General features: G+C 41.6%; 1 protein-coding gene across 1 annotated transcript in view; it reads left to right on the top strand.

The window, feature by feature from the left end:
- B4GALNT4 (beta-1,4-N-acetyl-galactosaminyltransferase 4) overlaps positions 1–27590 on the top strand; it is an 841437-nt gene that overhangs the window by 261123 nt on the left and 552724 nt on the right. Inside the window, exon 2 of the mRNA XM_085644956.1 lies at positions 2863–2978. Within this exon, the coding sequence (XP_085501082.1) occupies positions 2863–2978 (116 nt within the window). The remainder of the gene's footprint in view (positions 1–2862; positions 2979–27590) is intronic.

The raw sequence follows: 27590 nt of genomic DNA, 5'->3' as shown, positions 1-27590 counted from the left end.
CCGGGGACCCGGTGTGCAGGTAATCGCTCTTTAGGAGAATAGATGAGGGGCACCTCACAGAGGGTAGATGGCGGGGTACAGAGGGGGGGGGGACACAGTAGGTGATTGAGAAAGGACTAGGCAACTCTGCAAAGTTACATTTGTTTTGTTTAACAATGTAATATCACTGGCACGGGACCACACGGGTAATTTGGCACTGGCCACGTTAATCCAATCTAAGACCCACAGACTGCATTTTATCTATCAAGAGTCCGACATAAGGCTTATGATCCTGCAATATAGGACCGCTATTTTACTATAGACAAATGTTTTGCTAGGAATCAACCGGATTCACATATATGTAAAATGTCTATAATTTGATCATTGCTGACTACCATTAATGACAATATTTTTTTTATTTTTTTTATTATCCTACCAATGTATGTATGATAATTTACAAAATGCCAAAAAGAGATACAAAAAAATGGTTGTAGGCAAATTACCTGCTCATTACCTGTAAAAGAAAGATGTCTAAGCTGCAAACACGCCCTCAAATGAAACAATGCTACAGAATTAGAAAGAGGTCTCTCTATTTGCTGTATACTTAACTAATATCATATGCCTGAAATGCCTATGTAGTGGGCAGTCAACTATATATGTAAATGAGTGTCCGTCAGCAGAGCCCCCACCTACCTCAAAATAACGGTGCTAGCAGTGGGTGTAGGTTTTTAGGGACCCAATCACAGAATCTAAGACCTAAAGATTGATTGTAGACGCAAGTTCATGACAGAAAGGGAAAGGGGGACTCTTAGTTAACAATTCAGGACACAGGTGTTTTGAGCATGAATGACAGCTTCATGAGTCCTGGCAAATGATGTCCCATCTTCTCTTCTTTGCCTGAAGAGATGCAGAGACGTTGATATTCTTTCATCACCCATTCACGCAGTTCTCTTTGAGGCACTTAGCAGATATCTGTCTGACTCTCCCAGCTCCTGTGCCCATCAACTGGCACTGATCTGGTGTGTCTGACTACATTCAAGCCCATCTGGGCTTCTAGATTCCCCACAGTGTACTGACTCCTCTGTCTGCAGTAATAATCGTTTGATCTAGGACTGACCTAACCATTCATCATCTGCTTAATAAAATTACAGACATGGCATGTGACTACTCTTGCCATGTCCCTGCCAGCATATGAGAAGCCTTGACCAGACAGTTCACTGACCGAGCCTGTGGTAATCAGGCCTTTCAAAAGAATCAACCTAGTGTGTTACTGTTTGTGATCCATCCTTACCAACCTTCACGGACAAATAGCAGACGTTACAACGCAGAGCTTTACCCCACCTGCTGCAGTTAATCCGCAGACTGTAGTTTCAATAACATATACACAGTATGGAAGGCAGCCCTAAAAGATTATATTGGCAAAAATACATAAGATCCAACTGCACTTCCAGCGGCTACAAAGGCAGGACATTCCAAGCATGATTTCTGTTTTTGGTGCTTTTTCAAATCTAATTCAGATGTTAGGACCTCGCCTAAGGTTATTCACTAGGAATAGTTCGCTTGGCGATTCAGATACTTTGAAAACCAAAGTTAAGACTACTGCCCTGACTCCCTCCACATTCAGGGTGATCGTCTCCACTTTTCTTATATTGTCTCCTCCAATTTCTAGCAGTCCAAATAGGTAAAGGCCTGCTGTACTTCTACTTAGTATGTTGTTACTACAGTATTTATAAAAAATATTTGATGGAACACAAAACCAAACCATTGTATACCTACTCTCTTTACATCCGTTTCTTTAGATTTAACTCTTGAGTCTCGCCTGGATCCTTTTAGGGCTATGGAAGGAAATGTTCCTGGAATTAAATTCAAAATGGTGATAATAGTTCCTCACTGAGTTCTGAGACTTTTATTTTTAAGGATTACAGTCAAAGTATGATCATATTTAATTATCTTAAATGCTAAGGTGACTTACATCTGTTCCATTTAGCATGTACCAATATCTCTACATGCTTTTTCTGATACCACCTTGGGCAAAATTTGCATTTGCTGCCCAGCTGGTCCTGATGAAGGTGTACTGTGAAATGTAAACAGGGGCAGAAACATTTCCACAGATATCATAAGACCAGGGCCGCTGTAATTATAGGGCACATCTTTTAATTAACAACTACTATGCAGAACATTATTATGTATCTGTCTTCTTGGAGACATATTAGTTTCAAGCCATGGGACCATTGGACAGAGGGTGTAGCATATTTGTGTTTCTTCTAAAGTGTAAGTGCCATTTTGAAATAACTGCTGTTACGAGGATTTGTGTTGATGTATTGACTTTAGAAAACCCACAACTATGAATGAATCATTCTGTCCATCCTGTTTGAGTTACATTTAAGTGTTTAAGGTCTCGGTTTCCTGCTGCTGGCAATAGCCTTTCCCCCATTCCATTAAAGAGGGATGTTTGCACAATATATGCAACATTGTCATTTCTTTAAGTGGTTAATAACAGCAAACAGCTAACAGTGCACAGGTAACTATTATAAAGTGCCATACAGAGCAACTCTTGTGTTGGAATGTTAAAACTTTTGATTTGTATGAGTTTGAAACAATTTTTGTGTAAAATATGTTTACTATGCTGAAGATTTGGTGACGCGGCAGGGCTGGTCTCCAACCACTATCTAGATTGGAAGGGGCCCAAGTAAACTCAAAGTGCATTGGATTTTCAGGCAGCGCCATAAACTTTGGGACATCCCCTTTTGAGAATCTGAGAGCTCCTGGTTATGTGTGTGTGGGCCAGATGTTGTTTTATGGTAAACTTTGGCTATGCCGGTGCATCCCACCATGGGAAGAGCTGAGGCTAGCACTCATTCACATCTACCTTCTATTCTACAGATGGCGAGCGACTGGCCGAGGGGACGGATGCAGGAAGAAGAATGGCTGGAGCCCACGCCTCATCACTCCAGAGGAGACCTGAGGACTCCAGTGAGAGCCGTGAGGAGGAGCAGATGGTAAGGTTCCTTTTCTATTTTTTATTATTAACGGATTGAAAAACATCCCAAAAGCAGTGTCTGTTATTTTCTTAAGACTTTGTAGCGGTGCTGTGTGTAATTAAGAAACCAGTTTCAATTTCTATATGTTCAAAACTTTTAATAAAAATTAAAAAAATAATGTTTAGATGTATATTATTTCCATTTGTTTGTGAAATGTCTGTCCTGGTACGAAAGGGACTAGAATCTCTCTCATATTCACCTTGGAATCCTGAGTACCTGCATGCATTCCCTCGATACAACCTCATGATTTGTTTGCCTCTATCTCTTGGTAGTCATCCCGCTTAAGTTACTTTTCTTCTGAAGAATGTGCAAGTTGCACGTTGCTTAACTTTTTCGGTGAGCTGCTTTGGGGTATTAGGGTAATTTTATTTTGCTTGTTTTTACTCACTTTTTACAGAAACTTGCCTGGTGCTACATTGGTGTTTTTTTAGTTCTGCGTGCTGAATTGGTCTTGCACACATGTTGTTCATTCTGAAGGGGTAGATTAGTGTAGGTTATTATTATTGCCAATGCTTATACCATGCACAGAAGATTAAAACATACAGGTGTGCAATGTATAATGAAATTAAAATTGCATCAATATAACACAATTGCAACTTGAAATATCGAATGGACCCTTACATTCGTATGCTATAACTTTAAACACTGCCGATTAGTTAAAAAGCGAGACCATGAATTTGACAACACTAGTGCAGTCTGTTGAATCAACCATAACTAAAAGTACATATTAGAAGTACATATTAAGCATTGAACTTTCATAGAAACTAATCTGGGACAAATGCAAAGGAAATGCTTTAAAGATTCTTGACCCAGCCCACTAAAAAGATAAGCAGGCTTGAACGCTATCAGGATCCAAATCGATCATCTTTTTGTTGGAGTGAGGGCAAATGCAGTGGATGTATTTATTTCAGATGTTTTTAGTTGTAGGAACCTTAAATATCTATGAGGAGCTAAACTAACATACGTTGGAGCTAGAATAGCACCTAATTTAATCCTCAGCGGAGACCTGAAAGCTCAATTGAAGTTATGGGTCTTAATAATGTGTTTCACTATCGTTTTTAATTCATGAAAGGACATTTTTTCATGAGCTCCTAATGGAGCAAGATCGTAATCAAAGCGTAACTTAGTTACAAACTCAGAATTTCTCAATGGTTGTTTATCAAATTCTCTTCTCATAATTGTAAAAGGGAAGACATGTTTCCCCAACCCCCATTCTCATGTATTTTGAAAAAGTACAGAAGAGCCATTATTCTTTCAAATTTACAAGGATGTTATCCAAATTCTAGGCTTTAAATTTCTTGAATGGTATATTGCAGTACTTTAAAGAAGTGGGGTTAAAAACTTTTAGGATCACAGAGTAGGAGATTATATTGTATTTTAAATGGAATTGTGTGACACCGGCATTGGCTTTTTGTTTTTTATTTTTATAGAGATGCGAATTGTGGTATCCACAATAGGGTTATTCCTAGATAATCTTTTAAGTTCTAGTTTGCTCCAAGTGAGTGAATGCCTTCAATATTCCAATTAAAACCTGTGAGTCAATTTACCAAAAGTTATCATTCTATTTTTTGTTAAATTCATCTTAAAACCATTTTCTCTGCAATACAAAGAAACAAACGTCAGTGGCCATTATAACCCAATAGGGGTCTTATCTTACACAATAAGTCACCAACATCCAACATTATTGGTATTTTCCGAGTTCCCAGTTTTGGAGGACACCAATGTACAATAGGAAAATCAGAAACTAGATTCGTCAGGTAGATGTTAAATAGAGTAGGTGTCAAAATGCAAACCTGTCCAACTCATGAAGCCGTCGGAAACCGACTTCTGAACTCCGATCTGGTGTTAATTTGTATTTTCCAAATGAATAATTTTTGAAGCATGTGCAAAAACATTACAACAATGTGTAGGGCTTGCATCTTTGCTCACCATCTCTTCCTGTAGACCCTAAAAAATGTCCCTGACTGACCTCCCGAACGATAATCCTATTCGGAAGCTTAAGGCAGTCACATGTACCGTGACTGGCTCGAAATCCTTCATGTGCAAGATAAGGATCAGTTCTCTATACATAGCCTGTCTTAAAATGAGTTTAATAAGAATTTAGCAGAGGGGGCTTGGCTTTGAGCGCAGGAAGATGGCTTCGTAAGCCTGCAGCTCCGTCTCAGAGGGTCGCAAGTATCCTTTATTTAACTGACCTCGGAGCACAAAATCACCAGAACACGCCTGAAAGTCGGTTGTCCTGACAGCTCAGGAATGCGGAGACGCCTGGAGAAGTGAGGAGAGCACTGACAACCGCCTTATCGTCACACATGCCGGCCTCGGAGCTCTTACCCTGAAAGCCACAATTCATATTGGCATACACTGGCGCCAAGAGACCCTAAAGCTTCACCGGTCGCACCGATCGCACTGGGGTGACAAGGTGAAGCGAATAGTGGACCGATTATGGGAGCGATAATTCCCTTAAGTAAGGAGGGAAACACGTATGTTTGACGAGCGAGACGGACACCACATGGTGTGCTTGTCCCTAAGATGCAGGGCCCCAAGCTAACGCGCTCATACTGACTCAGCTTTTAATAAAATCGCCGCTCACACCAACAAAGAGAGAGTAACGCCTAATTGCCTGCATGCCTGCCTGTCTGCCCAGAGATTAGAGACCAGCGCACAGATCACATGGACTCAATGAATGTGAAGCTGAGGCATGCCTGGTTCCAAGATGGAGGCTCGTATTTACAGTGACAGTGACTAAACTGTTCTAGAATGTTCTAAGGTACATATCAAGGCCCATAGCAAGTTACCGCTGCTGCTAGATTTCCAATGTGATCGCCAATGTGACCGTTGATTGTGTTAAAGTAAGCACCTTGCTTCAAGTCCACTGTTTAGTAGCTGATGAGTAGCTGTATCATGAGGTGGCTTACCTGACTCTATAATGAGTCTGACCATTGGAAATTGAATCTTGATTCTCGAATCTTGAAATTTCTCTTCACCAATTTGAGTGAGTCTGTCTCTGGAAGGGTGCCAAATTTCTCACCCACTCGACAAGTCCTCGTAATAAATACCTGATGAAGGGTGTGGGTCTAAAAGTGTTTTGATATACTGCCGGTGGGCCATGGTAGACCAGAGAAACCCACCACTGCACCTGAGAACCCTACCACTGTGGTGAATAAGTGAATGAGTGCTGATCATCCAAAAAAGCATACAAAAAAGCACATGTCCTTGAAGATGGCTGAGAAAGAGAGTAAAGCTAACCTCAAGAGAGTTAAAGCAGACCCTCCTAATCCGGACTCCCCGATCAAAAACAAGCAAGATATCCACTCCATAATGGAGGCAATTCTAAATAAGCTAGCGGAGGTGCATGATCTTGCGAAATCAATGAAGGAAAACACTGATAGCATACAGAACGAGATTTCCGCAATCCGAAGAGACATAAGAGAATCAAACACAAGAATTGAAGTAGCAGAAAACAGAATTATCCAATTGGAAGATTGGGCCACAAAAAATGCAAAAACTGTGGAAAGAATTGACGCCACTACACAAGCCTTAGCCAAACAGATATCAGAATTGGAAGATAGAAATAGAAGAGGAAATCTACGTGTTTTTGGAATGCCGGAGGGAAGCGAAGATGTGACCGGGTCATGCATCACCTTTCTGGAAAAATGGCTCCCTCAAGTCACCAAGCTGTCTTTTGATAAGCCCTTAGAGTTTGACAGGGCACACAGAGTGCCAATGAGAAAGCTACTGAACCAAACACACCCCAGACCCATTGTGTGTAAGCCGTTCAGGTACCAACACGTTGGACTTATCTTTCATGAGGAAAAAACAACATATTCTCTGGTATAACAACAAGATCTTCATATCACAAGACTACTCCAAAGAAAAAGTGGATACTAGAAAAGGGTTTCTCGCTCTTCAATCCAGACTGAGATCCCTAGGATACCAATTCTCATTTGTGGGCCCGGCCAAGTACCGAATTGTGGTGCAGGGCAAGTCCCACTTCTTCTCAATCCACCTATAGTTGAAGAAATTTCTTGACAATGACGACTACAAGATGAATACATCCACACAGAAAAGCTCGGCAGGAGCGCACAGTAGTAACCACTAAAGATGGACTCTCAAGATGCCAGCTTGAGTAACATGATATGCTAGCTTGAGTATTATGAGAACATGAAAGGATAACAAAGCCTAAAGTCTGTGCCTAGATTAAGTGTTTATTAATCTAGAAAGAATGTATAAAGAGCAAGAGTGTTCCAGAAAATGCTTGAGTTACTTGAGTAACTTGAAAAGGATAACAAAGTTCAGAACCTAGAGTCTAGAGCCTAAGCTGTTTTTGTTAGACTTGTTATACTATGCTGCCAAAAGTCACTATGCCTTGAATAACACGAGGCAGATTACTAAATTTAGAGCCTAAAGTCAATGCCCAGAACAATGGGTTAATGCCCTGAGGCTTGTTGCTCCTATTGTATAGTGGCAAATAATTAAGTCTAGATTCTATAGTCCATGCTTAGACCATGTGTTTAATACTCTGTTAATTGTAGCTCCTATTATACAGTGCTATAGCAAAGCTATTTGAGTCGTATTTAACTGTTTAAAGTCACTAGGCCAATTCAGTACCATGTCTATATATTATTACGCTCATCATGCTAGTTATCACACTAGTTAGACCAGGCGGTTCTTACTTCATGGTGCATGGGCAAGCGGGTGAAATGTCATTATGTTGAAGACTTCTTATTTGTACTGGTGATGTAGGCCCACCCTGTCACTATACACACCGTAAATATTCAAATGCGCCATTAACAACTGCTATTGCTGACCGATCAGGCAGCTCAAGATGCGGTGCGGGGCTCCCTTAGCTCGCTTACAAATGTTTTTAAGGAATGTTAACTGTTAAGGAATGATAAATGTTAACTGTTATTGCTTTAGCACTGTTATTGCTATGTCCACTCAAAGCAATGTCTCTGAGAGGGATGCACCTTCCTGCAATCGCCACGTTTACAGGTTCTAATAGTGGGGAGGGGGAAGGGACAAGGGTAATGGAGGAATTGGGAGGGTTAAGTTTTTTCTTTTACATGCTTTTTTGTCTTCTGTTTAATTTCTGCCCCTAGTCTCATACACAATTCCTATTGTTTTCCATCAGCCGAGGGTGCATTAACATGATCCTGCATACACAATTGGGTCCTAAGGTGGTAACTAGGGTGTCAAGCACAACTACTGTTTTATGGAATGCTCTTAGACAAAGCGTAGGTGGAAAGGGTCTGATAATGTCGAAATTCACAAAGTCATTACGTAGGATTCACATTTTAAGGATGATCATCCTATGGTATCACTGATTGCAAGCCTAACATAATGTCAAATGACTCTGCAATCCCAACAAAAAATGTCAATAATTTTTCTGAACGTTAAAGGTCTTAACTACCCTGTCAAAAGAAGGAAACTGCTTAATTATATCCACAAACAAAGGGCGGACATTATTCTCCTCCAAGAAACTAAATTGGATGCCAACATCTCCAACTCTTTCAAGGGTCATCTTTTGTGTTCAATATCTTTATTATTTTAAAAAAGTAAGACTTCATACAAATATGATAAAATGCAATACATCAGGACAAAGTAATCAATAAATAATTAAAAAATATAGGGGAATATATACACTAAAATAGAATCCATGTCAGAAGAATAACGAAATCACAAATACTACTAAATCAGAGTATATAATATAAAAAATATTTCATAGTAGAATGATAACAAACAAAACAAAATAGCTGTATAGCTGTATTGCAAAAACTTCTAAAAATATCAGAAGAGGAGAGAAAGATAGGATAGAAAGAAGGAAGAACAGAGAAAGCAGGAGAGAAGAGAAAGAGGGGACAATATATAGATAAATTAAATGATAGGTAGCTGTCTAGATAAATAATTAGAAAGATAAATAAATAAGAGATAACTAATAGATGGGGGCACCTGCTGCAGTGGATTTTTTAAAATAAATAGATAAATTAAGAAGTAGAGACAAAAGGATATTGGACTACCAAACCCTGCGAGGACAGTTTAATATACTTATCTAAGGACCTCCAAATATTATTAGAGATGGAAGGAGTACAATGTTTCTCTTCAACAGAAGTATGAGCCCCACGAAGAAATGATACCAGGCCCACCAAATATGATAGGACAGGAGATTAAAGGATTTCCACTCTGTTAAAATAAGTTTAACAGCAATGGATATGAGGAGTTCTAACAGCTGCATATCAGTATTATCCAAGGGGAGAGGAGTGCATGCAGCCCACAGACCCAATAAAATTGTAGGTAACGAGAGCTCCACTGAAATATCAAAGATTAGTGAAAGATGTTTCTGAATCAAATCCCAAAAGGAACGTAGCAACGAGCATTCAAAAAACATATGTTGGTGAGTGCCTGAGACCGAATTGCAATTCCAACAAAGATCATTGTCCCTTAGTTCCATCTTGTATAAGCGAGCAGGTGTCCAATGCAGGAGATTCATAGAAAAGAATTCAGATTGCATAAGAGAAGGAGCAATCTTATTCTGTAGTGAAGCCTTTCCAATTAATTGCCATGACTCTTCTGAGATATGTTTCAAAATGATGAGACCATTTATCTTTGGTAATAGTAGCCTGAGAGGGAATTGGCGCAGATAAAAACTTGTATATCTTTGAAGCAGTGTGACCTGCACGAGACCACATAGACAAAAGTGAAATAGTAGTCGAATCTTTAGAAAGGGCAATTCTAGAAAGGGCAACCTTTAATTTTAAAAAGGTTTAAAAATCCATATTATTGAGATTATATGTGTGGCCTAAAGATGAAAAGGGAAGAGGGTCATGATTGGAATCATAAAGGGGTTTGACCAACGTCAGACCTCTATTAGCCCAGGAAGCATCATAACAGGATCAATATCAGTAACAATTTTAGGATTATACCATAATGACGACCATCTCGATTTATGAATGAGCTTGGAGACTTTTTTATCAATGCATTTTACAGCATTAATTGTGTCATAAATAATACGGCTTGAATGGGGTAGCACCAATTTAGAAGCAGTTCAAAAGGAAGGGGTAGAATGAGGTCTACACAACTCACGTTCAATTTATAGCCATGGGGGGGTATGGAGGGAATCCGATAAAAAACAAAACACCCTGAGATGATAAAAAGGCAATTTGATACAGGTTCCAGTCTGGAAGATTACATCCACCCAAAACAGCTGGCTTTCTAAGATGTTTATATGCAATTCTAGCACGCTTATCACTCCATAAAAATGTTGACGTAAATAAATCAATCTCACGGAAAAAGGATGAGGAGAGTTTCACAGGCAGCATGGAGGATAAGAAATTATTAATGGGGTTATCTTCATCTTAAGCGTTTGAAGTCGTCCCCACCAAAAGATGTATTTCGGAGACCAGGAGGATAAGAGATCTTTAACCATTAAGGGTAATCTTTTAACAGAAATTGCCTGTTCTCCAGCAGATGGCAAAACAAATGGCGTTCTGACAATGATATCGAGGAATGCTAGAACAAATCTTATCTTGCATACCTCCAAGAAAAAAGGGAGGTGGGTCATAACAAAACTAAATAAGCTAGACTCTGAGTTTTACATAGCCAATATATATGTGCCCACTACTGACGACCCAGGGTTTTGGAATTATAAACTACTCATGTCAATTCCAGGTAAATGACACACGGTTAATGAAAGGAAATGGGAAAGTGAAACTAATACTAAACGTATCATGTGGGATTGGAAATGCATTCATATGACACCATTTAAGAATAAAATCTCGGCATCACTCACACAGACGAAATACATGGTTATCAACAGATCATATTGGACACCAGCCATGTCGCACAAACTTAACATCACTCAATCTCCCCAGTTCTGGAATTGCAATTCGCAAGTAGGAGATTTACCACATATGTTATTCTACTGCCCTCTCTTGCAATCTTATTGGGATAAGATCTTTGAATTCATTACGCACAATTTACATATTAGACTGGCCAGAGACTTCTCATATGTTATCCTATGCTCCCTAGACCCCCAAATAAAAAATGACAGTGACCGTGACCTCCTGGACGTAATGTTCACTCTAGCGTGCAAAATAATATTGAGAAACTGGAACAACTTCAAACAGATCGCCTACAAATCATGGCAAGAAGAACTAATCTTCCTAAGAGGTGCTGAAAACATAGCTCTAAAACAGTGGCGGTTGGTGTACTTTTAAAGTAGTGGGGCGTAAACTGTCACACCAAACTGTAATAAGTGTACAAGATCAAACCTCTCCATGTTATCAGTCATTGAAGCGGGCTGACAGACTCCAGTAATTAACTAGAGGGCCACAGCCACTAACAAACACTGCCACATGTCCAATATAACACCTGACACAACACGATAATGTGTGCAATCCTGAGAATAATAGCCTGAGGACAATATGGGTAAAACGGGCAAAGCAGAGTTTGGAAAGCACAGGAAACAGCGGTAAATGTGGAAACTTAGCATGTAACCACAGTCAAAGAGAGCTATGTGATCACAGCACAATAATACACCCAAACCAGAGAATGAGAATCAGTGAAACAATACACTACCATATGGTACACTTTGGTATCATATTAGAGTATGTACAATGCGCCAATTAGCATATGAGCACAATACCTATGTTTTCCAAATTCCCCGACTAATCATTGCACCGGTGCGCTTTAAATCCATACATTGCCTTTTTAATTCTATGAAAGTTAATCCCTGTGGTCACCTATGGTCAGTAACATAATTTAGGATACTATAAATGTGGACGGTATTTCTATTACCTAGCATAATTTTTATAATCACAATACTTCAAATTTCTTAGCTCAACATGCTAAAGTCATTGCTGCATAAATCCTTGTCAACCTAAATAACACAAAGTTAACAACCAAAAAAATGAACTTTTCCCCAGTGTCGTTAGCATACCTCTTCAGTGCCACTGACGCTGAATAGAGCCCATGCTAACGTTATTTAAAATCGATTTATAATGGTCACCACTAGATCAAAATGTCAGGCAAAATTGTATCTCGCAATTCATCTTTTACTGTCACTTTCTCGCTTTTAGTTTTGCAGCAAATGTAAACAGCTGCTCCAATGTGAAGGTACTGGTGCTAAGGTGCTGCCAATGAGTCGGTCTTGGAAACATGGCCTATCACTGTGTGCTTTCAAACTAATGCCGCGCAGAATTCGGGAGAAACGCTACACAACGGTACGCATTTTATTTACCTCAGAAAAAATGAGGGTGTCCGTCAGAATTTGAACTAGTGACAACGTAATCAAACGCAGATTCCTTCGCTGGAAGTACTTAGTCCACTGCACCACCACAATATTTTTCTTATTTAAAAAACAAGCAGCCCGTTACTCAGTCGCGGCCAGCATTATGGGAGGGGGGGGGGTGTAATTTGAAATTAGGACATCACGCCGCGCGAGGGGGGGGCGGAAGGGGTTTAATGGGAAAAAAAGTATAAAATCAAACTTACCGTCTCGCGCCATCTTCTGGATGGGTCCCGACGTCCGGTCCTGACTCCTGGGTTTTCGAATTCCGGGCCCGTCGGCTGCAGCTCTCCTCGCGTCATCAGGTAAGGCAGCCTATCTCCCTTCCCTCCTCCAATCACAACTGGTGAGGCGACTCTGAGAGCGCCCCACCCGGGCCATTTTCTCTATGTAGGCTGCTGCATGCAGCAGCCTACATAGAGAAAATGGGAGAGTGGGCGGTCCTGCTCGAGGGCAGCGGGGAGTGGCTTGCCCACTGTTGCGCATACTGACTGTTTGGTCAGCCCCAGGGCCGACCAAACAGTCAGTATGCACAACAGTGGGCAGGCCACTCCCCCCTACCTTCAAGCAGGACCGCCCACCCCCAACCAGGCACTTCTGCTTTCTCGTAGTGCGAGAAGCAGAAACATAAATGGTAGTTATTACCATTTATGTTTCTGCCTTCTCGCACTGCGAGAAAGCAGTGGGGCGGCGCCCAAACGCCCCAATGGAGGAGCCGCCACTGCTCTAAAACTATCTCCCTGGTGCTCTCCTTATAGGAAGATGTGGGGCACTTTGGACGCTTCCTCTCTTACCTTCAAACCACCATAAAGGTCCTCTAACACAGTCCCAACATACATGCATCCTACGACCATTGTAACGACCCCTTGTATTTTTGTTTTTTGGAGGGGGGGGGGGGTTTCCACTCACCTTGGAAGTTTTATATTTAAGGTATAATAGGCTTATGTCATTATGTGTTGTGTAGTCAGTATACGATCAATACTAGATGCTGTACTTATGTATATGTTAAATCTTCGTGACACCCCTTTCACTAATGGTACCCCAGAGGAATATACTATTAACTATGTCTGCAACGTTTTATTTGACAATATATATGTCAACAGCACTCGTACTGAGCTTAAAATGTATCATGAGTACCTGTATTTCTCTTCTTTTACTTCCCCTTTTTATGTTGTATACCCTAATATGCCAATAAAAATTATTTGAAATCAAATAAGAATTTAGAAAAACAATTTACCTTGATATCCAGTATTACAATCAGCCAACAGTTTTTAGCCTCACTTTTAACCCCTGTCTTATGTATTGGGGTTAATCTACCACCCGACCAAGCAGTAGGAAAAGCTCTGCTTAACAGCATGCAGTCAGACAAGATTTTTAACAATACAGAAAGGAACGTTCCACTGAAGGACAGAGGCTATTAAGCCATGGGGCCCTGGAGCTTTGGAAATATTTATGGACTAGATCTCTGCTGTTGTGACAGTTACCCCATCCGCTTAAAAACAAGGATATACACTGATACGTTCTGGAGTAGGAGTACCCCCAATAAATCTGAAATTAAAGTTTGTCATTCATGATCACCTATCTCGATATCCTGGAGGTTTTTTTTTGCTACTTCCGACCCAGATTCCTTTATCCAAAAAGCTTCAGCATTATTCCTTTCTACATTTTGCCAGTAAATGTACCTGTTTGTGTTCTAGATAATCTTTTTGTCTTTATCACCGTGGGTTTGTTTTTTTCCCCGCTGCTAATAGACTAGCTTCATATCTCGCAGAATTAGGCGGAGTACACAGCCGTCTCGCTGTTTGACACTTGGGGCCATATGTAGGAAGCCAAATACCGGTCGGTAACGGCCGAAATTCGGTAAATATCCCGTTACCGACCGGTATTGAGGCACTTGGGATGTAGGTGGCTGATTTCTGGATTCGGTATTTACCGATTCGGAATTTTAAGAAATCGGTAAAATACCGATTCGGTAAATACCGAATCCAGAAATGCTATGTAGGGGGCACTCAAGTGAGTGCATAATTGGTGTCTTGATTCGTTATTTACCACCAACTACAAGTTGATGGTAAATGACGAATACCTTTAAAAAAGCACTTTTGTGCAATTTGGGAAGTGCCATGTGGCAGACATACAATGTATGTGCGCCACATGTGCACACATGCACGAATCAGGGGTGCAACAGGGTGTCAATGTGACACCCTGCCACCCATGATAATGCCTCCCCTATTACCGATTCGGTATTTACCGAATCGGTAATAGTAACTAGCTTCCCATTCATTCCTATGGGCCTCCAGGCCCATAGGAATCAATGGGAAGGGATGCATTATTACCGATTCGGTAAATACCGATTCATAAATACCGATATTTACCGAATCGGTAATGATTACCGATTAATTACCTACATACCATTTACCGATTCATAAATACCGAATCGGTAAAATTCGGTATTTATGAATCGGTAAATGTTATGCTACCTACATATGGCCCTTGGTATTAAACCATGGCTGGCATAAAGACCTCCAAGCAGAGTGACAAAATAACATCATGCAGAAGTCTATCTGAAGCTACAGCTGGAGTGTGCACAGTACTTTATAGTTGTTTCCAGTCATGGAGCACATCCAAGTCTTCCTTTAAACAATTTCCCTTAGCCCTGCTGACAAACCAGCATACGGGTTTAGCTAAATTTGCTATCTGATCAAGTACTTATTATTGCTCCTAACCGTTCGGAGTGTCATGAATTTGTTGAGTAGAAATTTAACACGAGTGAATAGTGTTTTGTCATGTAATGCATCTGTCCAAATTTGTAAGCTTTGAAAACTTCCCAGCTGCTAGGCCGGAGGTTAAAAAAATCTAAAAGAAGCTAAGCAGTTTAGGGCATCAAGCAACTTCTCAACAGCATGGGCCGAGCATTCTGTGGTAAGTTGAGCAGTGTGAACTAATGTTCCGAGGTAAATCAGGTGCTGACATTATTTTTATTTCAACAGCCCCGTATTCCTTACCAGTAGTCCATTTAGCCTTGCTCCTCACAACAGGCGATTTGTCTTGATACCAGTTGCATCTGTCTTCTTATGCTCATTCTCCTAAGAGTCCACAAACACTGCAGTTCAATTTAAAAGGTTCTCTTTGAAATCCTTATTGTGCCAACATGAAGGTATAGAAGGCACTAACCTGCTAAACACCTCCCATCACTTGCAGGAATATTAGGAATTACATATGGAAGATAGCCCTGAATACACAGTTGATAAAGAATCTTAAAAGCGCAACTTCCTGTGAATCCAGCGACCACGTTCACAATCCCGATCCCAGTGTATTCCTCTGAGGAGCCTATAAGGCCCTAAGCTCCCAATGGAGTTTTACCTCAATTATCCTGTCCATCTTTCTCTGTACTTTGTTAGCCATTCTGAAATCCCTTAGCACACATACTTTACTCACAAGTAATCCTACCATCCGGTAACCTAAAGAAGCATAAAAAAAATAGGGGGAACCATGTTTTAGGGGGCTGTTAAGCCAATGCATTATCCCAAACTGAAATTGCTTCAAATTTCTTTGAAGCATACCTCAGCCTCCACTTTTAACACATAGTAATGGTCTGAGACCTTCCTCCTGTTAAGGTAGCCGAGCTCCATATGCTAATTGCGTCATACGGAGCAACTCTCAGAAAGTATTGTGTCAGAACTCTTTTACTGATTCTGTATCCATCTTATCCATTGACAAAGCAATTTTGTCTACGGAGTGTTCTACCAATGCTCTTTTATGGGACTGAAGATCACCTCATTACTTAGTTAAATGTCATCATTCACAGACAATAATAATCCACTATTTAATTTGGGGGTCAAAACAAGCAACTCGTGATTTTATCTTTGAAATTCTGCCCATGGACGTCTAATGCTACCTTCGACTTCGGCCCCAAACCTACTGACAACTCTTTAGGTGTTCACTGATCGTTGCACATGGCTTTATGGAGTGAGATACTGTAGATGTATTCCATCAACAAACGGATGGAGGAGTTACTCCATGGAAAGGTGTGGTGGTCAGCGAGTGTGTAAGTGTAACCTGATGCCCCTTTTTCCTCCCTATGCTGTGGCATATGCAACTGTCTCGTGTGTGTGTGTGTGTGTGTGTGTGTGTGTGTGTGTGTGTGTGTGTGTGTGTGTGTGTGTGTGTGTGTGTGTGTGTGTGTGTGTGTGTGTGTGTGTGTGTGTGTGTGTGTGTGTGTGTGTGTGTGTGTGTGTGTGTGTGTGTGTGTGTGTGTGTGTGTGTGTGTGTGTGTGTGTGTGTGTGTGTGTGTGTGTTACTATCCTTGTGGGGACTTGGGTGTGATAACACACTCACGCTGTGGGGACTTGATTGCACTGTGGGGACCTGAACCCAGGTCCCCACAAGGTAATGTCTTCTAAATTATAAATAATGACTCCAGGAACATCTATGTCAATTTTTACAACTTTTGAAAAAATTGCCTTGTGGGGACCTGTGTTTCATCAAGTGTGTTTAGATTTTTGCTCAGCTCTGCCCCTGTAGACAGGAGACGGTACTGCAGTCTTAAACACACTTTGCATTTAAACACACTTTGCTCACCAGAAACACATACTAACAGCAGAAAGGACTGCATTTAAACACACTTTGCCAAAGTAAAAGTTGCATAACCCTGTGTTTATCCAAATATTTTCCATTAAAATTACCTTTTGCTCTATTGTTTAAAATAAACTTATTGTGCTGGATTTACTCTAAAATAATAAGAGAATACCTAATGGCTAAACGCTTTTTCAGAAAACAATCAGGGTTTGATTTTATTTTGATGTACAAATACAAATGATGTGTAAGCGCCCTCTGTGACACTTTTCATGTCCAGAAAAGAGTTTATTCACCAGTGCAGTATTAGGGAGGACTGCTGGCTGAATTAATGACCACTGTAAAAAGAGCATACACTCAGGGCCACTGCAGTGACAGCGTGGTGCAGGAAAACATTGTTAGCGTCCAACAAATGATGTGCCATGAAAAGGCAAAGAAAACCAAAAATAAGCGGCATATTATGAAATTAAGTCAAACACACAGGGGCAGATTGACAAGCCCCTTGCGCTGCCAGTACGTCACTTTTTGTGACACACCGGCAGCGCATTCTTCTGCCCCATATTTAAAAGGACAGGAAAAGCCACCCTGCATGGCTTTTTCTGTCCTTGTAAATACAGCCCCTTCATACACAGCATTTTGCGTGAAAGGGGGGTTACATGGGTGTTGCTGTGGATGTTCCCACGCAACACCCATGGAACCAGACACATTTCCAGATTTACAAGAAATCGTAAATCTGGAAATGCGTGTGAATGCTACGCTTCCCCAGGGGAAGAAATTTATTTATTGCTCCTTGGTTTTTTTCCTCTTTCTATGCATGCTGCACATAGAATGAGGAAATAACTGCTAATGATTGTTTATGCAGAGGAAGGTGACCCTTCCTGTACATAAACAATCCTTTAAAGAATGACGTTTTGTAAGTCCTATGGGACATATCAGCAATAAAAAATCATCGCCGCTTTTGTGTCCGTTTTTGGACGAAAAGCAGCGATAATTTTATCACCTGATCAGCAAGGTCACACTATCGCGTGAAACCTTGCCTGATCGCCATTTCCCTTAACGCCCATCTTTGCATCTCTAATGAGATGCAAAGTGGGCGTTCCTCCCCAGAATAACTGGAGAAATGTCGCTAAGCGACATTTCTCCTATTATCAAGCCTCACGCAAAGCAGCATAGCGACAAGAAAAGTAGCGATAACCTCTGTTATCGCTACTTTCCTTACGCCTGCTTTGAAACTGACTTAGCCATGATATCCTATGTACGGTGGATATCATGGATAAGTATGTGAGGCCCTATCAGCAAGCTATCGCCAAAAGTTATGTGATTATCGCTGGATTTCCAGCGATAATGGAATATTTGGCAGCTTGCGCTCTGAATTTTATCGCTTTGGAGATCAGCGTTGCTAATAGCACGCTATCTCCGCGATAAAATTCAGAGTTGGCCGGCGATAATTATCCTCACGCTAAGAGCGCTGAGCGATAATTATCGCCGTCCCTTGCTGATATGCCCCTATGTATGCTAATGCAGCACACATAGAAGTTGTAAAACACCATTTCTGATTTTTTTATGTGCAGGAAGGGTTCCCTTCCTGCACATAAACAATCATCCCCGTGACGCAGGCATCCTTGCACCATGGTGCAAGGGTGCCTGCATCAGCGAATGGCAGCAGTTTTTGCACCAACACAGGGTAAAGCACAGAGATGCGACATATTGTTGTAAAAATGTCACATCCAGTGCTTACAAACTAGTGCAGCGCAGCAAAATGACTTACTGCATCGCGCTGCGTTTATTTATTGTAAATCTGCCACACAATATTTACTAGCAATTTTGTCTTTATGACACGTTACAATTTTGATAGATAATGCACGATTTTTAAGAAATAATCAGCAAATTCTGTTCGAAATATTATACACCAGCAACATAATGGGGTTTCTGCTTTGAGGAAAAAGAAGAACATATTTTTAAAACGGTCTGCGTATGACAAATATATTGCACTCTATAGAAAACATAAATATACTTGTAATAAAATGTGCGCTTTTGTCATTCTACACATCCCGTTTATGTTTTAAAACTTGTCTTCAGTGTTGGGCATAAGCTGCATTCACACTGCAGAGCCTCTGGGCGCGCCTGTTTTCATTAAGACACATTTCCTATTTAACACAAATGTTTAACTAGGAAGAATCTTTACATGGAAGCCCTGAATCTTTTAAAAAGAGATGCGATATGTTAGATATTATTTTAAAATGCGAGTGCCCTCTTTGACGAATTACCAATTGCGGAAAAGTCTGTAACATATACATAAATCACTGCATTTAGAATAGTTCCTGTAATTTACACGTGAACACACCTCAAATGAAAGGAAGAATTTCCTGTCTAAGAAGAAATTCTTATTCACATTGCTTTTAAGCGCTAGTTACAGCATGCAAGCCGTTTTTTTTGCTCCACCAACTACACAAAGTCCTCCCCCGGTCTGCCATTGGAGATGCTTTTATCAGCCTTGAGCGGAAGTTCGAAGCAGGACTTCAGGATGGGCAGCTGCCCCCATGCAAGCAGTCACCTGCGCATAACAAAAGGCCCATTAGCATGTGAAGAGGCCAGTGCGCCGCCGGAATCCTTCACACTGCAGACTGGGGGATGGGCCCTGTGCATAGAAACACCTTTGAGAATCAAGGAGCGTCAGGTGCCTGTGATCTGAGACCCTGGCTGCAGCAAGGATGGGGCTAAGGCCTTCAAAAAGGGGCTGACTCGTAACCTCCAGCTCGCAGCGAATTTCTTTAAAAGGAATAAAGCAACATTCAAACGTTTTAGGTGCATAGTACATTTAAATGGATCTGTTCTTCTAATATATGTACATTTGCAAATAATTCCTTCTGTCCATGCCAACAGCTGGTTCAGGCGCTTGCATTAAGTAAAAGGAACATGCGTCTGTAATCCCTTCAAAAGCTGAACACCTACATATTTTGTAGCGTTGTCATAAGATTCTCACACTGAGCACAATGTGCACTACAAATGGACAGAAGAAGAGAAGGGCAGATTGGAAGGGATGGAGACTGAGATATGCAAATGCATTTAAGGGTGAGAAGGGGAGAAGGGAGGGACTGCAGACAGAGCATGAAAGGTTTGTAGAGTGTAATATGAGGAAGGTAAAAAATAGGGAACCTGTCAAATTAAGGAACACAAAGGAGAAAGTGGAAAGAGCTGAGGTTGAAACCGGAGAAAGGAGGGAATTTGAAGTCTGGTACGTGGAATATACGAAGAAGTAGAAATGGTGCTATCTAGTGTGCTATGGAACATTTGTAAATACTGAAAAACATATTTGAGATTTAAGAGGGTGAAGAGTCTATTGTAGCCACGGATGCAAAGACAAAGGGTAGTAATAAAAAAGACTGATTTCAATCTGCAAAGCAAGCTGCAAAAATTAACGTGCAGAGTACCAAACCATTTGTAATTTATCCAACATTATAAGAAAGGCCGAGGAAAGGGAGAGACGGGGAGAGAGAGAAACAAAGAGAAAGAAGACAAAGATAAAGTCGGAGAAGGAGGTGAGGAGAGAGAAAGCAAGAGAGACAAATCAGGGGGAATGAGAGAGAGAGAAGGATAAAAAGACAGGGAGAGATAGAGAAAGACAAAAGGAGAGAGGCACAGAAGAGAGAGACGTTGAAAGATATAAAGAGAAAGATATGGGCATACATGAAAAGACAGAGAATGCCAGGAATGGAGGCAGAAAGACAAGGATAGATAGACTGGGAGAGTCAGGGGAGAAAAGAAAGACAGAGAGGTAAAGCCATGGAGAGCCCGGAAAGAACGAGAGAGAGAGAGAGAGAGAGAGAGAGACACAAATATGTACAGAAAGACCACGAGACAGAAAAAGACAGCAAGAGATGCTAAGAGAAAGATTGAAAAAGACTGGCAGAGAGACACAGAGATAGTGGAAGAGAAAGATAGGGAGAACACTGGACAAGAGAGACCAGTAGGGTGAGAAAAAGTGAGGCAAAGTCTGAGTAAGCAGGCTTTACAGAATGATAACCACAGAGCGATATATATGGAGGTAGTAAGAAAAGAGAAAAACAGCTAGACAAAGGCAGGGAAAGGGGGAAAACACGAGGGGGTCAGAGACACAGAAGGATGATAGAAAAACACCCAAAAAATAGGCTGCAAGTGAAAAAAAAGGCGAGGTAGGTACCCCCTGAATTCACTATGTCCACCATTCATTCTATTTGTCTCTGTTCATGGTTATCTGTCTATTCATTGCTCCCCCTCTATCTGGTTTCACCTCTATCTGTCTCTTCATCGCTAGCGGTCTCTCTGCCTCTCTCTCTGTTTGTGTCTTTATCTCTCTTTATCTTTGTCTCTGCTCCCCTCATGCTGCCCATGCTCTGTATCTCTAAATCTTAGGAGCTGATTTAGAGTTTGGTGAAGAGGATACTCTGAGTCAATGGAGAGAGAGTGCCCTCTCTTCCAAACTGAAGGTTCACCCACCTCATTTAGAGTTAGGTGAACCTTCGGCATGCCAGCAACTGATACCACTTCACCTCCATCACTGACAAACTCTTCTGATGGCCTGACGGGACCAGTTGCCTATGGTCCCTATGGCATTATGTGGCCAGAGGAGTATAAAAGAAAGGCTCTGACACATGTTTGTGCTTGTTTTGAATATAAAAACTTTGTTGGCAATATTGCTAATGAATGTTGCAATGCTTATGATGATTACCTTTGAATGTCTTTATTGTCCCTATTGATTTTAATAGTGACATGTGGCTTAATTTATTAACGTGGAGACGCAATGACAAAGCCAGTAGGTCTGCCTTATTTAAAATGACATCCCCTTATATTGAGCTATTGCAGCTGGCAAAGTTGCGGTATTGCAATTATTGGGTTCAGAACCTGTCAGGAGTGTTATAAAATTTGAGCATGTCAACAATGGGATTTCCATCTAATTTAGGCATATATTTGTAATTTGATGCATAGTATTTAGTAGTGTGTGTGTAATAAATGTTATTTTCCTTTTTAAAAGAATAGGAACTGACAGGAAAATATTTTGAGTGCTGTTATTGTTACTAGTCTGCACCACCTCCCCAAATATGCCTTTGACTGCTCTGCTTAATTACCCTGATAGGGCCTAGTGCTACAATGGGGTACCTAGCTCCCAGTTAACAGGTAATTGCGAAATTATTACTTGTGAAGGACCCACATACTTCACAACTAATAACCTAATTACTTATATTGGATGGGATCCACCACCCAGATATCACTATAGTTTTGGCCCCTTCACGACCACGCTGATCACCTCTTTCAACAAGAGCTTTTCCAAAATGGCTGACCTGATTTATATTCAATAAAGAAAAGCAAACTTTCATTGTAAAGTTCTAACGTTTTGCCAAATTTGGTGTAATTCAATTCAGCTGTTTTTTCTGCATCACTTCCTAAAACATCCTATAGGAATTTACATGTTTTAGGACACCCCGTTTCTTGGCCATATTTTTGTGACGATTTATCAGCAAACGCCAAAGTTAATTTCAAAACAAACAAGCATTAGCAAAGACAATAGTCTGCTAGCCTTTTGCAGTTCTTTCTTTGTTCTATCATGGTTTGTGCTAAACTTTATTATTATTTAAGCAGCAGGACTGTCATCAAAAAATATCATTTGATTAATGCAACAATATTTGGGGGTTTAAACCCCCCCACAAATTACTGTAGTAGCCCCTGACACAGAAGGGGACTGCTTTGTGTATTCATGTGTTTCTTGTGAAAGGGCAGCATATCATACCTACCAGTAAAGTCAGCCCAGCCAGAGGCTTAAGTGTGTTGGCCAATTACAACATGATGCATAATTTAGCAGCTAGATGAAAAATGTAAATGACACAACAACAGTCTAATGGATGAAGTCTGGTTGAAACCTCCTATAAGTAACTATTTTATACATAAACTTTTAGAAAAATCAAAAGGTTTTGTAAAACGTTCTTCAAATGGAGATGCTTATAAAGACAGACAGATAATGAAGCTTGCAAAGACAGATAGACAGACTTGCAAAGACAGATACATAGGGTGTGATAGATAGATATATAGAGTTGTATAGATAGCTTTGTACAGATAGAGTTCTATCACTGTGTATAGATAGAGTTGTGATCGAGTTGTATAGATAGTGTGTATATACAGATAGAGTTGTATGGATAGAGTTGTTTAGATAGAATTGTATGAATAGAGGTGTACAGATAGAGCTATATAGAAAGATAGAGTTGTATTATTATTATTATTATTCAGCATTTGTAGAGCGCATAGCTACCCTCGGTCATCCCAGCGCTGGCGACTGAACAGAGAAATGAGTGGAATTATAGGACCGACTGTTGAAATAACCAGGTTTTTAGAAGTTTACGAAACGGAAAGAGATGGGGTTCTAAGCGGAGGTGTGGGGGAAGTGTGTTCCAGAGTTTTGCCACATTGAATGAAAAGGATCTTCCTCCGCTTCTTGTCCTCCTGAATTTGGGAACCACTGCAAGATTGAGATTAGCTGATCGCAGGTCCTTCTTAGGGTGATAGGGGGTGATGAGGGATCTGTTGATGGCCGGGCCAGTTCCCCACATAGTCTTATGAGCAATGCAAAGAGACTTGCATTTTACTCTTTCGGGAATTGGCAGGCCAGTGTAGTGTATTTAGGGATGGTTTGGCTGACTGGATTTTTGGAATCCCAAGCAGCATCCTGGCGGCACAATTCTGAGCAACTTGAAGCTTCCTTAATGTTGCTTTGGGAGCCCCTAGGTAGAGGGAGTTGCCATAGTCTAGTCGCGACAGGACCAAGGCCTGAATCATGATTCTTTTTACAGCCGTTGGAAGGAGAGGGAGGATCTTTGAAAGTAGTCTGAGTGTACCAAAGCATGCCCCTGTCACCCTCACTGCTTGGTGGTCAAATTTGAGAGAATTGTCTAGCCGAACACCCAGACATTTTATCCTAGTTTTGGGAGTTGGGGGGGGGGGGCTAGGCACTTGGTCCATATCTGTTTAAAATCCATGCTGGAGTGGTTACCTAGGAGCATGAGTTCTGTTTTTCCTCCGTTAAGTTTGAGATAGGATTGCTCCATCCAAGATGCCACTTTCTCCAGACATGTTTCAAAGTGGGAGGGGAAATTATGGGGGCCATTAAGAGTGATGACCAGCTATGTGTCATCCGCGTAGGTGACGATTTTAATCCTGTGAGGCAGGATGATCTCAAAGAGTGGCCTCATATATACATTAAATAATGTGGGGCTCAATGAGGATACCTAAGGGACTCCGCAGCTGAGCATTGCGTCCCCTGAAAAAGTAACGATCGCCGGCAGCAGCGAAATTGGGTGATAATTTTAAGTCATCTGGATCTATGCTGGGTTTTTTCAGTAAGGCATTGACCATGGCATGCTTCCATGGACTGGGGTCTAATCCCGTGGAAATGGACCGATTTACAATTTCCAAAATAGTTGGGAGGATCACATTTCCTGCTTTATGTAGGATGTGTGGGGGGTTGGATCTAGAGGGGAGCCTGATTTTATTTGGGAGAACATTTCTGACAACTTATCCAGATTCAGAATTGAGAATTCCTTAAGCACATATTCTGGATGGAGCATGGGCTTGTCCATTAATAGGAGATCACTAGGGCGGGGTGCTAGGGAATGTAGTATAAAGCTTTTAGATTTTTCCCTGAAAGAAATCTGCCACTGCATTACAATGATCTGGGGAGTCCACGAGAGCTAGTTCAGATTTTGGGAGCTCTAGGAGATCTTTCGCAGCGCAAAAAAATTCCCTAGGAGTATTAGCGGCAACGGTAATGATGCCTTTGTAGTAGCTGGACTGCGCTGCTTTTATTTCCTTTTGATAGCCTTTTATGGCTTCTCTATATTTTAGTTTATTCAGGTCCTGATACACGTTCCTCTATTCCCTCTCCAGTCTTTTGCATGTCTGTTTAAGTACTCGCAGCTTTGGGGAGTACCAAGTAGTCTTTTTCTCCATAGTTTTTTGGCTGGGGTTAGCTGGGGCGACCATATCAAGTGAGGCCTCAATCCAGCGAGTAACATTTTTCGAGGCTATGGTGAGATTTAAGTTGGCTTTAGGTTTGAGATTGCCAACAGCTATAATCCATGAGTCTACAGAAAGTTTAGCCCAAGGGCGTACTTTCCTATTAATGACTTTGATGCCCAGGGGTCGCAATAAAGGGCTGATGCAGAAGGGAACCAGGGAATGATCCGACCAGGGAATGCAGACGGGATCGCCCACCAACAGTTCGGTGATGTTACTAAAGATAGCGTCTAGTGCATGGCCTTACTTGTGTGTAGGGCCTATGACCTTCTGTGCAAATTGAATAGCTAGAAGGTCCTGGGTGAGGTCCGATGCATCCGCCTTATTGGGGTCATCAAAATGTAGGTTGAAGTCCCCCATGAGGGTGCTATTGGGGGACATGCCCACTAACGTAGCTGCCACCTCAGGAAGGGATTTAAGAAATTGGCCGTACCCTCCTGGGCTGCAGTAGATAAGACTCCAGCAAAGGAGTGGGAGGGAGATACTGAGATGTGAAAGAAAAGGCTTTCACAGTCCAGAATGATTGTATAGACAGAGCGGTATAGATAAAGTTATAGAAAGATAGATAGATAGGTAGATAGAGTTGTATAGATAGATAGACAGATAGATAGACAGATAGATAGACAGATAGACAGATAGATAGATACAGATGGACAATGATGTATACATAGAGTTTTATAGATAGAGTTGTTAAGGTAGATATAGTTGTATAGATAGAAAGAGTTGTATAGATAGAGTTGTATAGATAAATATATAGACAGAAAGAGTTGCATAGATAGATAGATCAATATATAGATTGTATTGTATTGTATTAACATTTATAAAGCGTGAAACTGCGACCCTACGGGTATCCAGGCGCTCTGACAGAACGGGTCACTTATGCTGAGGGGGGAGAGGTCCGGGAACATCAGGCTGCTGGAAAGAGCCAGGTCTTAAGGCTCTTTCTGAATGCCATTAACGAATCTCTCTGTCTAAGCCCCTGTGGGAGCTCGTTCCACATCCGTGCTCCTACCACGCTAAAGGCCCTCCCACCCAACCTTGAGCGTATAAACCTAGGTTGCGTCAGCAAGCTAGCAGTAGAAGATCGCAACTGTCTTGAGGGTGAATAGCGTGTGAATCTTTCTTGGAGCGGGACCGGGCCCCTCCCATAGGTTCGCTGACTGAACACGCTGTAGCCCCTGCAGAATGTATTGGGGGCTCCAAGATACAGGGAGTTGCAGTAATCTAATCTGCTTAGCACCGTGCTCCTCACAACCGTGCTTCGAGAGTCTACGGGCAACAGTGGAAGAATTCGGCGTAAAAGCCGAAGTAGCCCAAAGCATATGCTGGCTGTCTTATTAGCCTGCGAATCCAGCTGGAGATTGCTGTCAAATAGAAAGCCGAGATTTCGTACCACGCTGACTGGGACCAGTGGAGCCTCATCCGGGACAAGCCTGAGGTCCACTGGTAGGCGTTGAATCTGCCTTATCGGCGCAAAGTACACCAGCTCGGTCTTATCTCCATTGAACTGCAGGCTATTTCTTTGTAGCCAGTCGATGGTCCGCCTCATTCAACTATGAAATTGCTCAAGGGGAACTGCCTGTTTCCCTTCCAATGAGAAGACCAATTGTGTATCATCAGCATAATTAATTAGCTCCACCCCGAACGCCTTGATGATTGGAAGGAGTGGCTGTAGATATATGTTGAATAAGATGGGGCTAATGCTAGAGCCCTGCGGTACTCCAAAGGCCACTGGAGTTTTTTCTGAGGAGAAAGGTCCCAGAGTCACCATTTGATGTCTTCCCGCCAAGTAGGAGCGAAGCCACTGTAGTGCCCGGCACTTCACCCCAAACTCCTCCAGACGCTCCAGCAGGATTGTGTGACTCACTGTGTCGAATGCGGCTGACAAATCCAGGAGCACCAAAACTGCGGTGCTCCCATTGTCAGCCCGCATTCGCATATTATCCAGCATAGTGACCAGGGCTGACTCCGTTCCGTGGCCGGGACGGAAGCCAAACTGGTCCTTATCCAGCAGATGGTTTTCCTCTAAGTAGTCCGAAAGGGACCTACTTACAACCTTTTCTAAGATTTTAATTGGAAAAGGGAGGAGAGAAATGGGTCGGAAATTAGTTGGAATAGTTGGATCCAGAGTTGGTTTTTTAATAAGGGGGGAGACCACTGCCTGTTTCTAATTCTCTGGAACCAGACCCACTTCCAGAGACTGGTTGCAGATCTGGCGCAGCCATGGGAGGGTCATGTGACCATAGAGCTTCCATGCCCTATGGGGCAGGGGGTCAAGAGGTGAGCCAGAGGAGATACTGTGAGCAGTTGTAACAAACGACACGTCTGTAAAAGAGGGGAAAGTAGTTAAGGAACAGTGGCGGCTCGATCTCTCGTTGGCCAACCCCTTGTCTAACTCCTGGTCGGCTGTAACATTATCCTTAAAAAGATCAGTTATCTTAGCCACTTTATCTTTAAAGTGGTTAGCAATCTCATCACACAGCTTTTGTGATGCTACTGCTTTGTTCTCGAGACAGTGCGGGACGAAATGGACCTTACAATTTTGAACAGTTCCTTAGCCCCATTAGAGGCGTGCACTATAGAGGCAGCATAAAAATTAGCTTTTCGCTCCATAATGAGCTGCTTATATCTGCTCTGTGCTGATTTTAGTGTCAGCTTGTCCATGTCCAGGTATC

The sequence above is a fragment of the Triturus cristatus genome, chromosome 3_1 (genome assembly GCF_964204655.1).
Source record: "Triturus cristatus chromosome 3_1, aTriCri1.1, whole genome shotgun sequence".
Classification (NCBI taxonomy): domain Eukaryota; kingdom Metazoa; phylum Chordata; class Amphibia; order Caudata; family Salamandridae; genus Triturus; species Triturus cristatus.
Note: the sequence above shows the minus strand (reverse complement) of the source record. Positions and strands in the feature narration are given on the sequence as shown.